Source organism: Aspergillus heteromorphus, assembly GCF_003184545.1.
Source record: "Aspergillus heteromorphus CBS 117.55 chromosome Unknown BO70scaffold_2, whole genome shotgun sequence".
Lineage (NCBI taxonomy): Eukaryota > Fungi > Ascomycota > Eurotiomycetes > Eurotiales > Aspergillaceae > Aspergillus > Aspergillus heteromorphus.
In genome coordinates this window covers 890,188-907,421 of record NW_020290407.1, presented here as the reverse complement: position 1 = coordinate 907,421, position 17,234 = coordinate 890,188, and the positions used below count along the sequence as shown (strand labels likewise).

At 57.5% G+C, this 17,234-nt stretch overlaps 6 protein-coding genes across 6 annotated transcripts; 2 read left to right on the top strand and 4 right to left on the bottom strand.

The window, feature by feature from the left end:
- Positions 1-452: 452 nt before the first annotated feature.
- On the top strand, positions 453-1,306 carry BO70DRAFT_81507 (putative pathogenicity factor). Its single transcript, XM_025548743.1, has one exon. It carries the CDS (start codon positions 515-517, stop codon positions 1,262-1,264), a length of 750 nt encoding a protein of 249 aa, XP_025403365.1. The 5' UTR covers positions 453-514; the 3' UTR covers positions 1,265-1,306.
- A 737-nt stretch (positions 1,307-2,043) lies between these two features.
- On the bottom strand, positions 2,044-3,554 carry BO70DRAFT_425851 (uncharacterized protein; the record flags this gene model as incomplete). The annotated part of the gene is made up of 4 exons (XM_025547719.1): positions 3,005-3,554; positions 2,694-2,755; positions 2,319-2,609; positions 2,044-2,217 (listed from the first exon to the last, which is right to left on the bottom strand). The coding sequence occupies exons 1-4, from the start codon at positions 3,102-3,104 to the stop codon at positions 2,044-2,046; spliced, it is 627 nt and encodes a 208-aa protein (XP_025403364.1). The 5' UTR covers positions 3,105-3,554.
- Positions 3,555-4,310: 756 nt separating this feature from the next.
- On the bottom strand, positions 4,311-8,954 carry BO70DRAFT_329041 (U6 snRNP complex subunit PRP24). Its single transcript, XM_025540763.1, has 4 exons — positions 6,082-8,954; positions 5,801-6,028; positions 5,392-5,748; positions 4,311-5,340 (listed from the first exon to the last, which is right to left on the bottom strand). Exons 1-4 carry the CDS (start codon positions 8,644-8,646, stop codon positions 4,615-4,617), a joined length of 3,876 nt encoding a protein of 1,291 aa, XP_025403363.1. The 5' UTR covers positions 8,647-8,954; the 3' UTR covers positions 4,311-4,614.
- A 1,910-nt stretch (positions 8,955-10,864) lies between these two features.
- On the top strand, positions 10,865-12,137 carry BO70DRAFT_329037 (mitochondrial 54S ribosomal protein uL22m). Its single transcript, XM_025540762.1, has 2 exons — positions 10,865-10,939; positions 11,026-12,137. The coding sequence occupies exons 1-2, from the start codon at positions 10,891-10,893 to the stop codon at positions 12,051-12,053; spliced, it is 1,077 nt and encodes a 358-aa protein (XP_025403362.1). The 5' UTR covers positions 10,865-10,890; the 3' UTR covers positions 12,054-12,137.
- A 308-nt stretch (positions 12,138-12,445) lies between these two features.
- BO70DRAFT_329034 (histidine phosphatase family protein) lies at positions 12,446-13,882 on the bottom strand (the record flags this gene model as incomplete). Its single annotated transcript, XM_025540761.1, has 4 exons — positions 13,763-13,882; positions 13,399-13,659; positions 12,989-13,237; positions 12,446-12,829 (listed from the first exon to the last, which is right to left on the bottom strand). Exons 1-4 carry the CDS (start codon positions 13,862-13,864, stop codon positions 12,446-12,448), a joined length of 996 nt encoding a protein of 331 aa, XP_025403361.1. The 5' UTR covers positions 13,865-13,882.
- Positions 13,883-14,167: 285 nt separating this feature from the next.
- BO70DRAFT_358388 (uncharacterized protein) lies at positions 14,168-16,380 on the bottom strand. Its single transcript, XM_025542276.1, has 2 exons — positions 15,269-16,380; positions 14,168-15,214 (listed from the first exon to the last, which is right to left on the bottom strand). The coding sequence occupies exons 1-2, from the start codon at positions 16,112-16,114 to the stop codon at positions 14,339-14,341; spliced, it is 1,722 nt and encodes a 573-aa protein (XP_025403360.1). The 5' UTR covers positions 16,115-16,380; the 3' UTR covers positions 14,168-14,338.
- Positions 16,381-17,234: the final 854 nt, after the last annotated feature.

Sequence of the window (17,234 nt, the reverse complement as noted above, 5' to 3'; positions counted from 1 at the left end):
CTAACCCCCCAGAATCCCCCGGAATCCCCCGCTCCCCCCCCAAGCGGAGCGTTACGCGACCGTGCCCAGCCAGTTCCACCCCCAGTTTGGACTCATTATGCCCCCATATAAAGAAAGAGAAGCTCTCATATATCGCGCTCATATACCACTCACTCACTTACTTGGCGGGCCGCGAGACGAACCGATCTTCTCTCTACATACTCATGTCCACTTCCGATTTCCGACTCCCGACTCCCGACTTCCGACACGCATAGCTTCATTCGGATAGTACATGCGTTTATTCTTGTTTATCTTGTTTATGAGGGTATGCAGATGAAAGTTGATAAGAAGAAGACAGAATTAGAGAGCAAGAGACAGAGAGGATAGAGAAAGGAAGGAAGGAAGGAAGGAAGGCTGGACAGGTATAGCCCGGATTTACTGTGAGGGGAGAAGGTAAAGAGAGAGGGAGAGAGGCAATCTTGATATTGATATTGATATTGATATTGATATCAGAATCAGAATCAGAATCAGAACCATGGCCCGCTGTCTGCGTCCACGGGCTCGCGGGTCTGCCATCACCAACACGGCGACTGGCAGCACCAGCACCAGCACCAGCACCAGGCTGAAACAAACCAGCAGATCTCGAACAACCAGACAGGCCACGAAGGGTAACCCGAAACCCAACCCGAAAACATCTCTCAACATCACCACCACCACTACAGCGAATAAAGACACACGCACACGCTCATCCGCCACATCCTCTCCGCTGTCCACGCCTCCATCAACCCTATCCACGCAATCCCCGCCCTCCCACTCCCACTCCCACTCCCCAACCCCGAACTCGAACTCAACAAGCCAGTTCTCCACCATCAATACCCCAGAATCAGCATCAAGCAACCCCTCAGACACAGTTGACGCCTCACCCATACCCACACAGACACCCACACAGACACCAGCAGCATTACAGACACCAGCAGCATCACTATCACTATCACTATCAAACAAACCCAGACCCACAAATCCACAAGCAGCCCCCCAAATAACATGCTCCTTCACCCCCTGCACGCTCCCAACCGCGCACCACCGGAAACTGATCTCGCACATCTTTGGGCGAAACAAAGCCAGCACGAAGCGGATCCCACCAGACATGTGGATCTACTACTGCCGGAAACACTACCAGCGGGCGCGGTACCGGTCCGCGCGGTGGCCGTTCGTGCAGTGCGATCTGGTGCTGGAGAGTCTGCGGCGCATGGAGCGGTGGGGGCGGTTGGTGGGTTCGAGGTGAAACTGCGCAGGAGGGAGGCGGAGAGGTTGCGGGTGAGGATGCCGATGCCAATGCGATTGGGGGGGGAGGGGGGAATATAGGGGTTAGCGGGGAGAAGAAGGGGAAAGAGAAGGGGAAGGGAGGTGGGAGTGGAGGGAAGAAAGGGAATGGAGCTGCAGCTGGGGCTGGGACTGGGGGAAAGAAAGGCAAAGGGTCGAAGACGAGTATACCCGGGCCGGTGCCGGAGTGGTTGGTGGGCGAGGTTGGGAGGAAGTCATTCGAGGAAGTCAGAGAGATTGTGGGGAGGATTAAGGAGGAGTTGAGTGTGGAGGAAGAGGATGGGAAGGACGAGGAGGTGAGGTTTCCGGATATTGAGATTTTGCCGGTGTTTCATGCGGAAGAAGAAGAAGAAGAAGAAGAAGAAGAAGAAGAAGAAGGTCAAGGGGTTTGAATGGTGATGTTGAGGATTATCGATATCCAATGTCGCGTTAATTGATTGCTGTTGAAGAATTCAAAATCGCATTACTTCACTGCGTTTCGCTTCAATCCACTGTATCTCTCAATCAATCCACTCAGGCATTAAATCATTATACGTCGAACCCGACTGACTATCTACCTCCCAAATTTCAGCCTCAGCCCAAGACCATACATAACAAGCAGCACAGCTGAAAGGATCCACCAACAAACACAGACACACAGACAAACAGATAAGAAAGGGACATACTGCAAAATCCCAACGCCATCATTATTATCACATAGCATCGCATTGCATCGCATTACATATACCAAATCATATCAAATCACAACTGGTCCGGAATCAACTCGTACCCGCCCTCGGAGGGCAACGTCTGCGCCGCCAGGATCAGCGCTGCGGCGCAAACCAGACTCACGCACCAGCTGGCAGTGCAGTATATCCACGACTCGTCGAGTCGCCAGCCGACGAAGAACCGTTTTTCGTTGTCGAAGAGGTACGCCTATGCTTAGGTTAGCATTGCAATAAGACCACTGCCCAGTTCATCACTACTTCCTTCCCCCCCCTTTTCTCCTAAGTGAAAGGAAAATGTAGAAAACCCACCATAAGCGCCATACTCGCCGCCTGCACGACAGCAGACAAAATTATCAACAAACTAAGCACCTTCCACCCGTTCTCCCTGAGGCGTTTCCCGCCGGACAAGACGATCAGAAAGGCAACCATGCTCATGCCCTCCAGCACGACGGCAAACGACATCAGGAAGCCGACGGACCGCCACATGGAGCAGAAGTAGCGGTCGCTGCCGTGGCAGTCTTCGCGCTGGGGGAACGGGTGACATTGTCCGTTGACGGAGGAGCAGCGACGGTGGAGGCCGTAGGAGTAGTAGATGGAGGGCTGTGGAAGGATAATTCGTTAACTGTTGGTGCGCTGAAAGAGAGTATAGGCAGGTAGGCAAGTAGGCAGGCAAGCACAACGAACCTCTTGATCATGATACGTCACCCATTTCGGAATGACGATAGATGCAACGGTTAGACCGAATGCTGTTGCGCGGAGTGGAGAGAAGTGGTTAGTTAATTCTTTAGTTCTTCATCGATGTCTGTGCTCTGTAGTGGTTGGTCGGTGCGACGCGAATCCGGTATGCGACAGACAGACAATCAACCGCTCAATCGCTAGCTACAGAGCTAGCGACTAGCAACCTGCCAAGTATCGTATCGTATCGCATCGCATCGCAACGCAACCAGCGGAGCGAATAAGGGGGAAGGGAAGGACTCGAGAAAAAAAAAACCTACAAACAAAAAAGACAATTAACGAGGCCGTATAAACAATGGTCTTGGTGAGAAACCCCGTGTAATTGCGATCTTCCCCTCTCGGCACCAGATGGAAATCCATCTCGGCGGGGGAAGGGCGATGACGACAGCGGAGCAGGCAGCGGCGAGGGAGGTCCTGTCCGGATGGGCGGGGAAGAGGGAGGAATCGAGGATGGGATGGGATGGGATGGGATAGGATAGGATAGGATAGGATAGGATGGGATGGGATAGGATAAGATGCAAGAGGAGGAGGAGGAAGAGGAGGAGGAAGAGGAGGAGGAAGAGGAAGAGGGATGGATTGGACGATGATCCGGTGGAAGGAGGACCGTTCAAGAGGATTGATTGAAGCAGGGCAGGTCAGGTGCTGCTTGCTGACTTGACGGGGAGGAGCTGAGGAAGCTTAGCTTAGCTTGGCTGGTCGTCCTCCCTAACGGCTTCAACGGTCAATCATCCCACTTCCCACTTCCCCATTTCCCACTTCCACTCCTCCTCCCTCGGCAGGTGCAAGAGCAACAGCACGAGCAGACCCGGCAAGAAATACCCCCAGGATCCCAAAAGGAACCGAGAGGGGAAAAGAAAACCAGTCCGACTCTGGTGTGACACGCCGATCCGAAGGGTGCCGGTGCCAGTGCCAGTGCCAGTGCCAGTCCGGCCTGATGATCCGTCCCATCATACTATCCGTACATACTATACTACTACTTACTCGATTCCGCTCCCCAGCAATGCCATGCATGCAATGCAAGGCCATGCAATGCCATGCAATGCTCCTTCCAGCTGGTCACAGAAATTCCCTCATTCCATCCAAGCTTCCCCCTCCCCCACTAACAACCTACATACTAGTACACTGACCTGACCTGATCTGACCGTCGATCCATCGCAAAGCGGGGATGACCTCGAACCGGTTCGGTTCGTCTGCGTTGCACTGCAGCTGAGCTGCGGCCGGCCTGATTGTGCGAGGCAGGCAGGCAGGCAGGTAGGCAGGCAGGTAAGGTAGGCAGGTAAGGCAGGCAGGCAGGCAGGCAGACAGGCAGGGTGCCGAGCCAGGAGCAAGGGGTGGGAACGAGCACGAGCACGGGATCCCCTCCCCGGAGCTTGATTGCCTGTCTCAAGCAGAGTGTCGACTGATCGATCCTGACTGACCGAGCCGGGGAATGCCCGACCGGCTGGAGGGGCCACCTGCGCCTCCCCGTTCCTTGTTAGCCTCCATACTACTTACATCCTAACATACTAGTAGAGAATACCAGGTCCATGCATGGCTCTTGATTATGGCTCTCTATTGGACGGTGGTCGACTGCATCGCATCACCTGCATACACATTTATAAATACCGTGAACAGTCACCCGATCGTAAGAGAATAGTAAGTAGTTAATCTACAATTCAACTTCAGCCGGAGCTGGTGAGAGAAGGCCATGATGATACACGGGAAATTGGAAAGCAGCAATGCAAACGCACGCATCAGAAGTAGCAAGAACAACCCCAAAGCACCGCACCCAGAAGGGAGAGAGAGAGAAAGTCCGTCATCGGCCAGCGGAGAGGTAACGCCGTTCCCGCCAGGCCATCCGTCCAGTGCGCCGCGCCCTCGCTCGTCCCGCTCATTCCGCTCGACTCCGCTGGATCATCGCACGGAAGTCATCGTTGCTCTTTTTCGTGGCCTGCCCCTCGCTCGTCATCGTGGTCGTCGTCGTCGTTGATGTCGTCGTGTCCTTGTCCTTTGGCGCCGCTCCGCCCAGGGTCCGCTTCACGCCCAGCCCGCCGCGTTTGCCGCCGCGCGTGCCAGGCTGCCCCGGGCGCTTGATCGGTCCCGCCAGAGGGAAGAGGCCGCCGGGCTTGTCCTTGGACTTGCCCGCCACGCTGGGCCCGCCGCCCTTGCGCTCCGCCGACTGTTTCAGCATCTCCGGCACCGTGCCCACGTGCAGCTTCCGCCCCGGCGCGATCTCCTGCCCTTCCAGCCCCAGCGACGCCTTGCCCGCCTCATGCACGTCCGCGAACTCCACGATCGCCCCCTGGTGGTCCGGCCGCAGCACGATCTTGATCAGCTTGCCGTACGGCTCCACCAGCGCCCGCACCCGGGCATCGTTGACCGTGTCAGGAACATTCATCAGGCCCAGCGTGCGCGCCGTCCGGTCGCTGTTCGGCACCTCCTCACTCATCTCGCGCTTCAGACCGTTGACTTCGACCGAAGGGGACCGCGACGGTCCGACACGAGACAGGATGGTCGTCGCGCTCCGTTTCGCTCCTTGCGGCGTCGACAGCTTCACATGAAGGTGGCGTGACCGGAACTCCTGTTCGTGCATGACCAGCGATGCCTCGGCTTCCTCCTGTAGACAGCGTTAGCAAGCCCTCGCCCACACGCACCCATCGGGACCTACCTTGGAAGAGAAGACCACGTAGCAGAAGCCCTTGCTGCCACCATCTACCTTACGCGGAATGCGCACGAGCTCCACGCTCCCGAAGCGCAAAAACAGCTCCTCCACGTCCTGTTCACTGGCTTTCCAGTCCAGATTCGACACGTGAACCTCACGGCCTTCGTACATCGGCCCGTGACGGTCCTGTTTGCGTGTCGGATCCGAGATCTTCGCCACCAGGTGTAGGCCGTTGCCCACCGTAGACCCGTCTAACGTCGTGGCGCCGTACGCGTCCCCGGGCGTCTTGAACTGGACGTAGCAGAACCGCCGGTGCGTGTTATACTTCAGGGATGGGAAACGGATATCGAGGATTTCGCCGTGCTACGGTCCGTTAGTCCACGTTAGAACCAGAACAACATTAAGGGAAAGTCACCTCACGGAACAAGTCGCGGATATACTGCTCATCGGCCGTTGCGGGGAAGTTGGTCACGAACAACGTGGCGCCCGCCCCGAATTGTACCTCGATCGTGTGCTCGTCGATGGTTTTCTGATCGCGGGTCTGGGCGACGACCGCCTCGTCCTTCGAGTTGAATTCAAGGATGGCGGTCTCCGACTTGCCGTCCTCGCTCGAGAGCATCTTGACACTGTTGATCATGCCGCACTAGAACAGTCAGACAACAGACGATTCAAAGGAGGAGCCAGAAGAATACTTACATGGCGGAAAAACTGCCGCACCTTGTGCTCCGCGATATCGCGAGGCAGGTTCTTGACGACAACCGTCGCATTTTCGCGATCGCGGAGGAGTGCGACGGCCTCCGCGGACTCGGGGGCGGCGGGAGCAGCCTCCTCTGCACGGGCCCGTTTGGCCGGCGCCCCGTTCACAGTAGGCTCGTCATCTCGTTTGCGCTTTTCGGACTGCGTGGCCTGTTCCATCGCTGCAGCTTGTTCGGCCTGCCGCGCGGCCGCCTCCCTTGCGTCCCGTTCGCGCCGGGTTGTGACGGCCTTCATGGCTTTGCGGGTCGCCAAGATAGACAGCTGGAGTTCATCCGAGTCCTCGTAATCCTCGCAGTGTGCAACGTAGGTCTGCATGATCTTCTCGGGCCAGTCCAGGTCGGTGCGTCGGATGGCCTGCTTCAGCACTGCGGTAGCGTAGCTGGGGTTCGGCGTCCGCCGGGCAGCGTCGATCGAGGTCTCGTTCTGCACGAACTTGCTCCAGGAAATCAGCTCCCACTCGTAGTACGTCAGCCAGAACTCATAGCTGTTACCACGGCGGCCCACCAGACCCTTGAACGTCTCTCGCGCACTGTCCCAGCTGCCACTCTCGCTCAGGTAGCGGATGTAGATGCGCTCCAGACGGAACAACGGGTCCCCTTGATAGTTGCGACCGTACTTCTTCTCGCCCAGTTCCTGGACGCTTTCGATGGCGGACCGGATGCCGACCTCAGCCACATCGATGTCCTCGTCGGTGGAGTCAGACAAAAACGCCCGTCGACGGAGGTAGCTACACCAGGCCGTGTGCACCTTGAGTACCTCCTCCATGCCCCCGACATCCAGCAGACCCGTACTCGTGGCTTTGTGCTTGATGTTGGAGATCTTCGAGAAGGACTGCCCTTCCCGCTCCGAGCTGAGCAGGTACTGCGACCACAGGCTGCCGGAGCAGGGGCAGTGTCGCGTGGCGCGGTCGAGCGTGGAAATGGTCGTCGTTTTCGTGTTGCCGTTCATGGACTCGTCGACCAAGAACATGATGAACTCCTCCCACATGTTCGCGTCGGTCGGGAACCGCAGCACGGCACGCTGGTAGAGCGCATTGACCAGTTCGAAATTAGTCTGCCGCTTGCGACGGCTGCGGCCGAGCTCCCATTCGATATACTCGGAGAATGCGGTCCATTCTTGTCCCATGTCGCCTGACTCGGCCGCGTTGCGCAGCTTGATCTCGAACTCTTCGCGTGCGCCGTACGTCTCCTTGCTCGCGGTCGCGTAATGGGCGGCTGTGTCCGCCATGATGGTCTCGTAGTTCGCATTGTAATAGGTTGAGATGAAGCCGGAAAAGAGTTGAAATGTCTGCTCCCAGGTGGCGTGAGGGGTCGCGAGTCGGAGGTCGAACAAGCCTCGCACGTGGTTGACCTTCTCCTGCGACGGGCTCCGGGAGATGTCTTGGGTGAGGAGGTCGAGAAAGCGGTCCCACACCAGGTTGCTGTCGTGGATTCGGTAGCGAGTGGATTCGGCGCCGCGCTGCCAGACTTCCAGGACGGACGGCCAGGTGAACACCTCGCGACCGACCAAACGGTCCTCCTCGGTCCACTGGCTTTGGCTAGCGTCCCCGTGGGCGGCGTTGTAGAGGTACAGGACCCATTCTCCGTAGATGCCCCAGAGCTTGGTGCTGCCGTATTCCTCCTCGACCGACCGCTGACAGAGCTCCATGACCGCGATGCGTTCTTCCGACGATTGTGCCAGCATGCTTTCGTCCTGGATCCACTCCGCCCAGAGGTCCTCGCCCATAGCGAACAGCTTGTCCATCTCCTCGCGCGCCGTTCGCATGTCCTTCAGAAGGTCGTATTTGCGAGGGTCGCCGTGGATGTCGGGGTTATTAGGGGGGTAGACGTGGTTGACGAAGCCGGCATGCAGGACGCGCACGAAACGGACGTGCGCATCGTACGACTGGGGGTTCTCCTGGATCTGCACGAACAGCTCGTTCGCCTGGCGCTGGGCGTTGGGGACGAGGGAGGTAGCGAGGTAGCTTCTACGGGCGCTCTCTCGCGGACCGTCCGACATGGCGATATCGAAGGAGGATCGCGGGGTAGGGGTATTGTGAGAGATGGGGTTGACGTGCGGGTACATGGTGGAGGGGGACAGCTGGCTTTCGTACGACTCGGTGCCGCGCAGCATGGGGGCGTTGGAGCGCTGCGGCTGATGATGCTGCATTGACGCCAGATCGGCCAGTGTGTCCATGCCCGGGGTGGAGGGCTGTCTCGGGGGCGGCAGGTCGGTCGCCGGGGGGGTACCACTCCCCCCTCCCACGCTGGGTCCGACCTTGGGACTCATCGCGGGCGGCGACGGCTCCGGTAGATGTGACGGAGCGAAGACATGTTGCGCGAGCGGCGAGGAGGTCATGCCCGGTTTGTTCGAGCCGGGTCGAGGTTTTCGCAAGGGCTTGGGGGCGGGCCCTGCGGTGGTCGGGACGGAGGTGTTGGGGACCGGGGAGGGCCCGGTGGAAGGCGTGGAGCGCCCGGATTGTGAATTCGAATCCTGGGGCGAAAGGAGGGAGTTGATGTCCATCATCAAGACTGTGGCCGCGGACTGGCGGGAAGACCAGGGATCGCGGATGGAGATGCAAATATCAAGTAGTTCGGGTTTGTCCAAGCGCCAGCGAGAAGGGTGCTGACGTAAGTAGCAGGAGCAGAAGGGAAGGGAAGGGAAGAAGGAAGGGAAGGGAGGGGACGGAGAGGAGAGAGGGACCTTAAGGTCGGAAAAGGGAAGGGAACCTGGATTATTGAATTAAAGAGGAACAGCCGTAAGTCGCCTCATCAACGAGTCCATTCCTGCACCGGTGGGCAGCCTGTCCAGAGGTTGAGGACGGGGGGGGGGGGAGTGGCAGGCCTTGGTTCCTGGGGATGGATTCCCGTTGCGATGCCCAGTGGGCGGCGCGGAGGAAAACAAAGACTGGAAAATTTCCAGCGAAATCCAGACCCGATGTGAGGGAAAAAGAAAATACAGGGAGAGAGGAAGGTAGATAGAAACGCGAACGATTGTCAGATCTGATAAATCTCGTGCTGGTGTGATATAGTTGTTTTTTTTTTTTTTTTTTTTTTTTTTTTTCTCTTTCCTTTTTTCTTATGTTCTGATTATTTGTTCAGAATGAAGATGAGGTTTGTTGTCCGCAAGTAAGAGGGTGCCGGGTTGGGCGCTTGCGAGACGCTGCCAAAGTGAGGCGCGGACGGCGAGGGAACGAGAGGAGAGGAGAGGAGAGGAGGGAGGCAGAGCGTGGAGGCAGAAGCAGGAGGGGAAGCGGCCGGCTCAAGCTCTCTCCTGGTCCGAGCGATGGGATGCTGGACTGGAAAGGCTGGTCGGCGGCGGAGTCCAGGCGGAGATGCCGAAGGCAGACTGGGAACAACAACAACAACAACAACTCGCACGGGAAAATCCCTGGGGGGGGGAGGGGGGAAGGGGAAGAGGAGAGGTGGACACAGGGAGAAGAGGAGAGGAAGGGGAAGGAGAAGGGGAAGGAGGAGGAGGAGGGAGACCGGAGAAAAAGCGAGCAGAGCGAAAGGATGTGAGGCAGATGGAGGGCAGTGGATCGACGCGGTGGAGATGGACAGACTGACTGAGAGCTCAGCCTGGAGCGTAACTAGCAGTGAGTGAGCAGAACAGAGCAGAGAGCAGCAGCAGCAACACCACCTCCACCTCCACCACCACCACTAGATATCACTATCTATCTATCTATCTACTCGACCCTCCACTACCGGATTCAAAAAAACCTCACCACCTTTGAAACCGATCCATCTGTAGCTACTGCGACACTAGCCCAGCTGGCTGCTTCGCTAGCTACGACTATAATCCATCCTCCGGCTAGCCTGCAAGTCCCTGGGATATCGTCATCGTGGCCGCGACAGGCGCACGGGGAGGGTGAGAGGTTCCTGCTTTTTCCCCGCCAACGACGTCGGCTGTATCCAGTGCTCCCACTAGCCTGACTCTCAGACTCTTGACTCGGGACGGTCTGAGTCTGACAAGTGAGTGACAAGTGACAAGTGACAAGTGACAAGTGACGCCCAAACGAGCAGTGTCCACGACTCGACTCGCTAACTAGCCCCTACGATTAAGTTACTTCGCAGCGCCCGGATTCCGTCACTGCACAGGCCGGGAATCTCGACTGTGATCGATCGCCCGGCTGTGTAACCGGCCAGGGGAGGACAGCAGCCAGCAGCCAGCATCCTCGAGCGATGCGGTGCAGTGCATGCCCAGCAGGCAGGTCAGTCAGCGAGGGGCGCGGCCGGGGTCTGGAACTTGCACCGTACGATGGGAGAGGGGAGCGCAAATATGCTTGCTACCTACTACTCCGTATCACCATCCGTACTCGGTCCGTATCTTCAGAGAAACCAGTGAGAAACATCCCTAGGGCTGGGCCTGAACCCAAAGGGGCCAAGCGGACAACCCCGAGAGAAACACCACCCGGCCTATGAGGTAATCGTACATGATCCGGCTGCGCGTGATTGGAGCGCCCGGGCGTTGCGTTCGCTTTCCATCCTTGGCTTAGTGGCCACATGACCCCCGGCCCGGGCAAGCTTGCCTATTTGGGAAGGGGAGCGGGAAGCGTACTGTGGCTGGTTCGATACTACGTAGTGGCTGATAATGGCTGGTGATTGGCAGCCTTAACCCCGGAATTCTCAGGTGTCGACTCGACCAGCACTCCGGCAGACGGGACAGACCAATGCCGCACCGCCCAAGGCCAGAGTCGTTCCCCGACACTTTTTTCCCTCCCGTCCCCGACCGAGTCCCATGCCATCAACACCACTGTCATCGTCCGCCATGGCTACATTGGGGGCTGTTCACCCGTACGGGCACCTGCTCCGGTCTGGTACGTCCCATAGCACCCGTCCTCCCCGACTGATCCCGCCCCGTGGAGGCTGTAGCAGCTGTATCCTAACCCCAACCATCGCGCAGTCTCTGCAGCCCGGACGGGCCTGACCTACGTCCCTCGCCGCACGCTGGCCTACACGCTCCCTCATCGCGCCGCCTCAGACGGACCCAATAATGACAACAAGCAGCCCGATGCAGCAAGCAGCCCCTCCGCGTTATCGTCCATCAAGAACTTCTTCTTCGGCGGCAACAAGCCCGGCCCCAAACCCACCGCGCGCCGCAGCTCCGCCCCCTCCAAACGCGAGGGTTCCCTGAGCGCCGACTCGATCTTCGCCGAGGATGAAGCCACCCCCAAGCTCATCGCCGGGGGGCGCACGCCGTCGGGGCGGCGTCCCCGGCTGGACGGCGAGGAAGTCGAGGAGGAGGCCATCAGCCTGGAGCAGCGGAACCGGGAGAGCATGCAGCGGGTGCTGGACCCGATGCCGCGGGCCCGGCTGCGCTGGGAGCGCAAGATGGTGGTGAAGGACGTCCGACGCCGCGGCCGTCTGTCCGCGAAGCAGGTCATCATGCGGACGGAGCGCGAGTCGACCTCCAAGTCGCACTGGTTCAAGACGTCCGTCAAGAAGCTGGGCCCCCTGGCGCGCCAGATCGCCGGCAAGAACATCGACGACGCCATCCTCCAGATGCGTCTCAGCAAGAAGCTCGCCGCCAAGGACGTCCTCAAGCACCTCGAGCACGCCAAGAACACGGCCATCGTTCGCTCCGGTATGGGTCTCGGCACCCCCGACGGCCAGCCCGCCCCCAAGCCCGTCTCCATCACCCTCCCCGACGGCCAGAGAAAGACCATCACCGACCCCACCTCCATCTACATCTCGCAGGCCTGGGTCAACCGCGGTCCGTACGGCATCGACTACGACCACCGCGCCCGCGGCCAGATCAACCTGCTCCGTCCGCCCTACACCGGCATCACCGTCATCCTGAAGGAGGAGAAGACCCGCATCCGCGAGTGGCAGGACCGCGAGGCCAAGGATCTGCGCAAGCGCAAGGCCCAGCTCTGGGTCCAGCTCCCCGACCGCAAGATCACCGTCCAGCACCAGTACAACACCTGGTAATCTTTGTTTACGTACTACTTTGGCGTTTTGTATCATGTGTAGATCCTTAAGAAGCTTCTTTTTTTTTTTTTTTTTTTTTCTTTTCTGTTTGTCTGTCTGGTACATTCCCCAGCATCTGTTAGCTGTGCTGTTACCTATTCTTTGGGCCCGTGTCTACCTCTGCCTCCGCCTCCGGACGGAGCCGTATTCAGATTCGATGTGTACAATACAAAATAAATTCTATCTCCTATCTCCAGCCTAGTTACATTCAACCCACAACCCATCCCTTCCCCCCATTCCCATTCCCAACCCATACCTATACACCAACCCATACCTATACACCAACCCTAACCCCCTAAGAAGAAGAAGAAGAAGAAGAAGAAGAAGAAGAAGAAGAAGAAGAAGAAGAAAGCCTAGAGACTAGGAACCCCAAACCACCCCTCCACCCTCATCTCCCCCAGCGGACCCTCCACCCTCTTCCCCCTGACAACAACGGGAATCACACCGCCGGTCTCCAAATCAAACCGTCTATGGCCCAGCACATTCAACAAGCTCGTAATGGCGCCCGAATGCGCCGTCAACGACAAGAACACCTTCGCGTCGTGCTCGAACACGTCCTGCAGCAGATCGCGGAACCGCTTGTCCCGCGCGGAGTTGCTCTCCCGCAGCGTGGCGCTGTACAGCTCGTCTTCCTCCGCGAAGCCCTCCTCGATGATGTATGCGGGGTATTCGGCTGCGATGGCGCTTTTGCTCGACCGGCTGTCGCAGGTGTGGAGGCCGATGGTTTCGCGGAGGAGCTGGTTCTCGCATTCTTATTAACCACGTATATACATGCGTTTTTCTGTTGGGGGGGGGGGGGGGGATGTCGGGATGGGGATGAGAGGAATAGGAAACGGAAATGAGAAAGATAAAAATAAAGGAAAGGAAAAGGAAAAGAAAGACATATATACACATACCTCTTTAACAACCGGCCTAAACGGCCGCGTGCCCTCGACGCCCAGTCCCGAGAAAGTGAGACTCGCGGTCTCGAGACACCGGTTCAGCGGACTCACGTAGAACGACTCCGGGGTGGGGATGCGGTGCGCGAGCTGCGCTTTCCATGTTGCGTGGGCCGTCAGGGCCTGGGATTTGCCGAGCGCGGTGAGGTGCGCGTCGTGCCAGATGTCGTTGCTGGTGGGGTCGGAGGGGAGGAGGGAGTAGTGCGCCTTTTTATTATTATTATTATTATTATTTGTTGGGATTGGGGATTGGGATTGGGATTGTAATTGTCCCAGTACGCAGCGGCAAAAAATGCGCGAATTGCAATGATAAAGGGACTTGGAGGGAGTGTGAATCAGAAACACATAGGAAAGGGGAAGAAACATACATCCCACAACTTCGTCCCATACTTCCGTTCCGCAACATTATGGTAACCCTCGCCGTGGCGACCAAGGAAAAGAACCTTGTAGCAGGTATCCGGGTCGGAGGTGGCGTTGAGGGAGTGGATGTGGTGCGCGAAGCGTTCCCAGTTCGAGCTCGTGGCTGTGGTGGTAGTAGTAGCAGTACTAGATGTGGGGAGGCCGGAATCGGAGTGTGAGTCTGAGTCTGTGGGGTAGGCGCGGGGGATGAGGCCGAAGTTCGAGGAGGCCTGGGTAGAGTTGGGTTAGTTGTCAGCGGTGGTTATGGAATTGTGGTTGTGTTGTGGTTTATGGGAAGTTAATTGGGGATCGAAATGGGGATGGGAGGCAGACGTAGTCGAAGGTGCTGGCGTCGGTGGACGGGTCGCTTTGTTGGAAAAGGCCGGGGACGATGGAGAATTGCCAGTGCGATTCGGGGGGGGTGGAGGGGGGCATATTGTGGGTGGATATGGTCAGGGGGGAGGTGTTGGAGACTTGAGGAGGGGGTGGTGGGAATGGAATAAATAATAATGGATAGTATTTGAGATCTCGGGACGGCGGGGAAATTGATTGGTCTGCGGGGCTGGAGATGGATGGCTTCGTAAGTCGTATGGGGATTGGGGAGCCTATGGTTGACGGGGGTTTATCCGCGTGGGCCTGTCATGTCCTTCTCGGTGAGATCGGGCTTACGGCTTCAAAGTTGAAGGTGCCATGGGACAATTCCGTAGAATCTACTTTACTACTAATGGCAGGAACAAATTAATTAAGATAATAAAATGAAATTCTCTACTTTTGTCTCGTGTCAACACGGACGATGGTATCCAGGACAAGACGGCATCGCTAAACCGACAGGGGATCAATCAACAAACACATGCACACAAAACAGCCAATGCCAATGCGGGTATCATCTCGCGACAAGCAAGCAACCAATCAATACAAGCCCAGTCCCTTGCGCGCAACCAAAAGCTTGCGGGAAGAGAGCAGGACAACTCTACCGAAATAAGATCCCAATGCAGACTCAGCGAATATCGATGGTTCCAAGACGCGGGAGAGGGTTGACACGCTGCGAAGTACAGACGACACAGCGTTCCGGCCCCATTGTAGCGCACTGGAAACGGATCTCCTGTTGGAAGAAACGCTTTGGATAGTGCGCTGTGCGTCCGAAGAGCCGTCGCAACTTGAGGGGTGTTGAGCGACTGCTCGTCCCTCAGGGCTGCTTGAGCGGAGCTTGGTATCTTCCGTGCTTCTGCGCTGGTCGCCCACGCTGTGTGATTCGAGTACCACGGACGCCTCAAAAGAGGCGCGCAAGTGGGTTGAGACAGCGGGTACTGACCGGAGACGGCCTGGCGCTTGGGTCGGCATCCTAGTATGCAACTTCTGGTCTGGCTGGGATGACGTCGAAGACGACGGTTGGACCAGGCCAACGCTGCGAGAGGGCACCGGCGAGCGGATAGGCTGGCATAGGACTCCTGGTTGGCCCGTGTTCGGGCAGCCCGTGGAGGCCTGGGCGGCGCATTGCGAGTGGTGGCCATATTGGGGTCGCAGGAACGACGGGCTGGTGTTTGGCGAACGACCGGCTTGCCGTAGCTGGACGTGTTGGTCCTCCCGTGAGACCAAGCCTCCTGTTGTATGTAGGACAGGGGCCTTCGCGGTGACGGTTGGTATAGTCTTCGCGTGGACAACGCCCTTGCCGGAGCCGGGGACATGTAGTTGTACATTGACGGTTGACCGGACTGCCGGGTGGGTGACAGAAACAGCATCGTGGCTGACGCTGAGCTGGGAAACCACCTTCTCAAGGCAGTTGCACTAGACACAGGTCAGCATCTCGTTCTTCATACACGACAGGACGGCTTCACTCACTCGCTTGTGTTGCTTCCGGTGCTTCTCGCAGGCACCCGCCTTCCGAACCTTGATGTAGTTCTCTTTCTGAGCCCGTGATCGGGGCTTTTGTTTCTTGGGTACATTTGTCGTCGTGTTCATGTTGAGATCGAGGACCATCTCCATCCCGCCGGTTGGCTCAGCCGAAGTGCTCGGGTTTCCGAGGGTCTCAGACGAAGGGGAGGTGGCCGGGGTTGCCCAGGTACCAGACTGAGACACGCTCATCTGCGCCGAGTCCGACCAGCGGGGCGACGGGAATGTTGTGCTCGAGTTTGATGACAGGTCCAGTTCCTGCATCGCCGCATCTTGTAGGCGCTGGAGGTGGATGGCAATAGACGCCTCCATGCGCTTCTCCTTCGAGGACAGGCAGCCGGGGTCGGCTGCGGCTTGCAACTCCACCATCTGGCGAATGTTGGCATAGAATGGGTCGTCGAACCCGCCCACATCCTGCAGCCACGCATCACTGAGATCCGATGCCATGACGTCTGACGCAATGAGACCCTGGTTCGGAGAACCGGGCAGCGACTGGAAAGCGCCGCTGGGGTTCAGGAGGGGCTGGGGGCCGTCCAATGCGTATCCTTCGCATGGCGGGTCATAGTTGATGATATCGGAGAAGAAGTCCTCGGTGCAGACTCCAGGGTTGGGGCCCCAGTTGCAGTCGTCGAAATCGGCAAAGCCCAGCTCGAGGTCCTTGGGAGAGACCGAGTCGATGGAAGTGGGGTTGCTTCCCAGACCACTGTAGGGCAGGTCGAGGGAGTTGTCGAAGTCAAACCACTCCTCGTTAGGAGTGGTTTGGCCGATTTGGCGCAGCACCTGGTTGGCAGCCATGATGAAAGGAGCGAGAAGCTCGATGTCTAGATGTGGAGGAATAGGGGAATAAAGAGCGAAGAAGCCTGAGGCGACTTGAGTTTGCCTGATAAGGAAAGACGCTAGATAACGTCCAGCCTAATGCTTGGAAGGCGTTTGCGTGTGCGTGTAGCGTGATGAGGTGAGGTGAGGTGAGGTGGAGCAAACAAAAGAAGGTAGTCCTCAGGCAGTCTTTGGAAAGGAGAAGGAGAATGAGACCCAAACGGGGAGGGGGAGGGGGAGGGGGAGGGGGAATGAAGGAAAAATCAGGTGGAGGATGGCGGTGGTTCCCCGTCTTACATACAACCGGGCGGGCGAGGCTCTTCCTCCCCAGCCCGCCGCCATCCCCGTTTTGGGACCCCGACTCTCTGCCGCTAGTCCGCTTCGGGTCCCCGACTCGCGCCCCGGCGCGGGATTATCAATACCCCGGGCCGTTCGTGGGGGGCTGCGGCTGTGTGCTCCGCCGGGGCTGCACTGCCTCGGATAGCATCATCATGCTGTGTGATGAACTCCAGGGCAGGGATCTCCAGAGCATCTTATTCCCTACGGCGGTCAATCTTGCGCACTGATCAATCTGCACTAAGAGTGTAGAAGACAAGTCCGACCTCAACATATACTCCCACCTGCATTGTGACTCATGACTCATGTCTCAGATATATTCCAATGATAGCCTATACACAAATACATACAGAATCTGCCAAGGTGCTGCCCGCTCCCGAGCCTTCTTTGCAGAATATGGATGTGGCTTGTGGCTTATGGTTGACTTCACTTATCCCAGTAGTCATGTCACGTCTTGCAGGGGAAAGTCATACTTACGGCAGTATTGGGATTAAGGGTTTTTTTTTCTGAGGCATTCTCCGGGTTGATCTTGTAAAAAGAAACAATGCTCAGTAGCTGTTATGTAAAGGGGGATAGGTATCAGTGTCCTGAAGAGATCTCCATAGGTAATATCCTGGGACACCATCTGTGGTGAGGCGGCCCGCTGGAGTAGGGCTTGTCTGCATTGGATCTTTTCAACTAGTCGGCGTTAGTTACCAATGTGGCATTGTCAGTCATAAAACAGTCTTATTCGTTTGTATCGGCATCCATCGTGTGCTTGAAC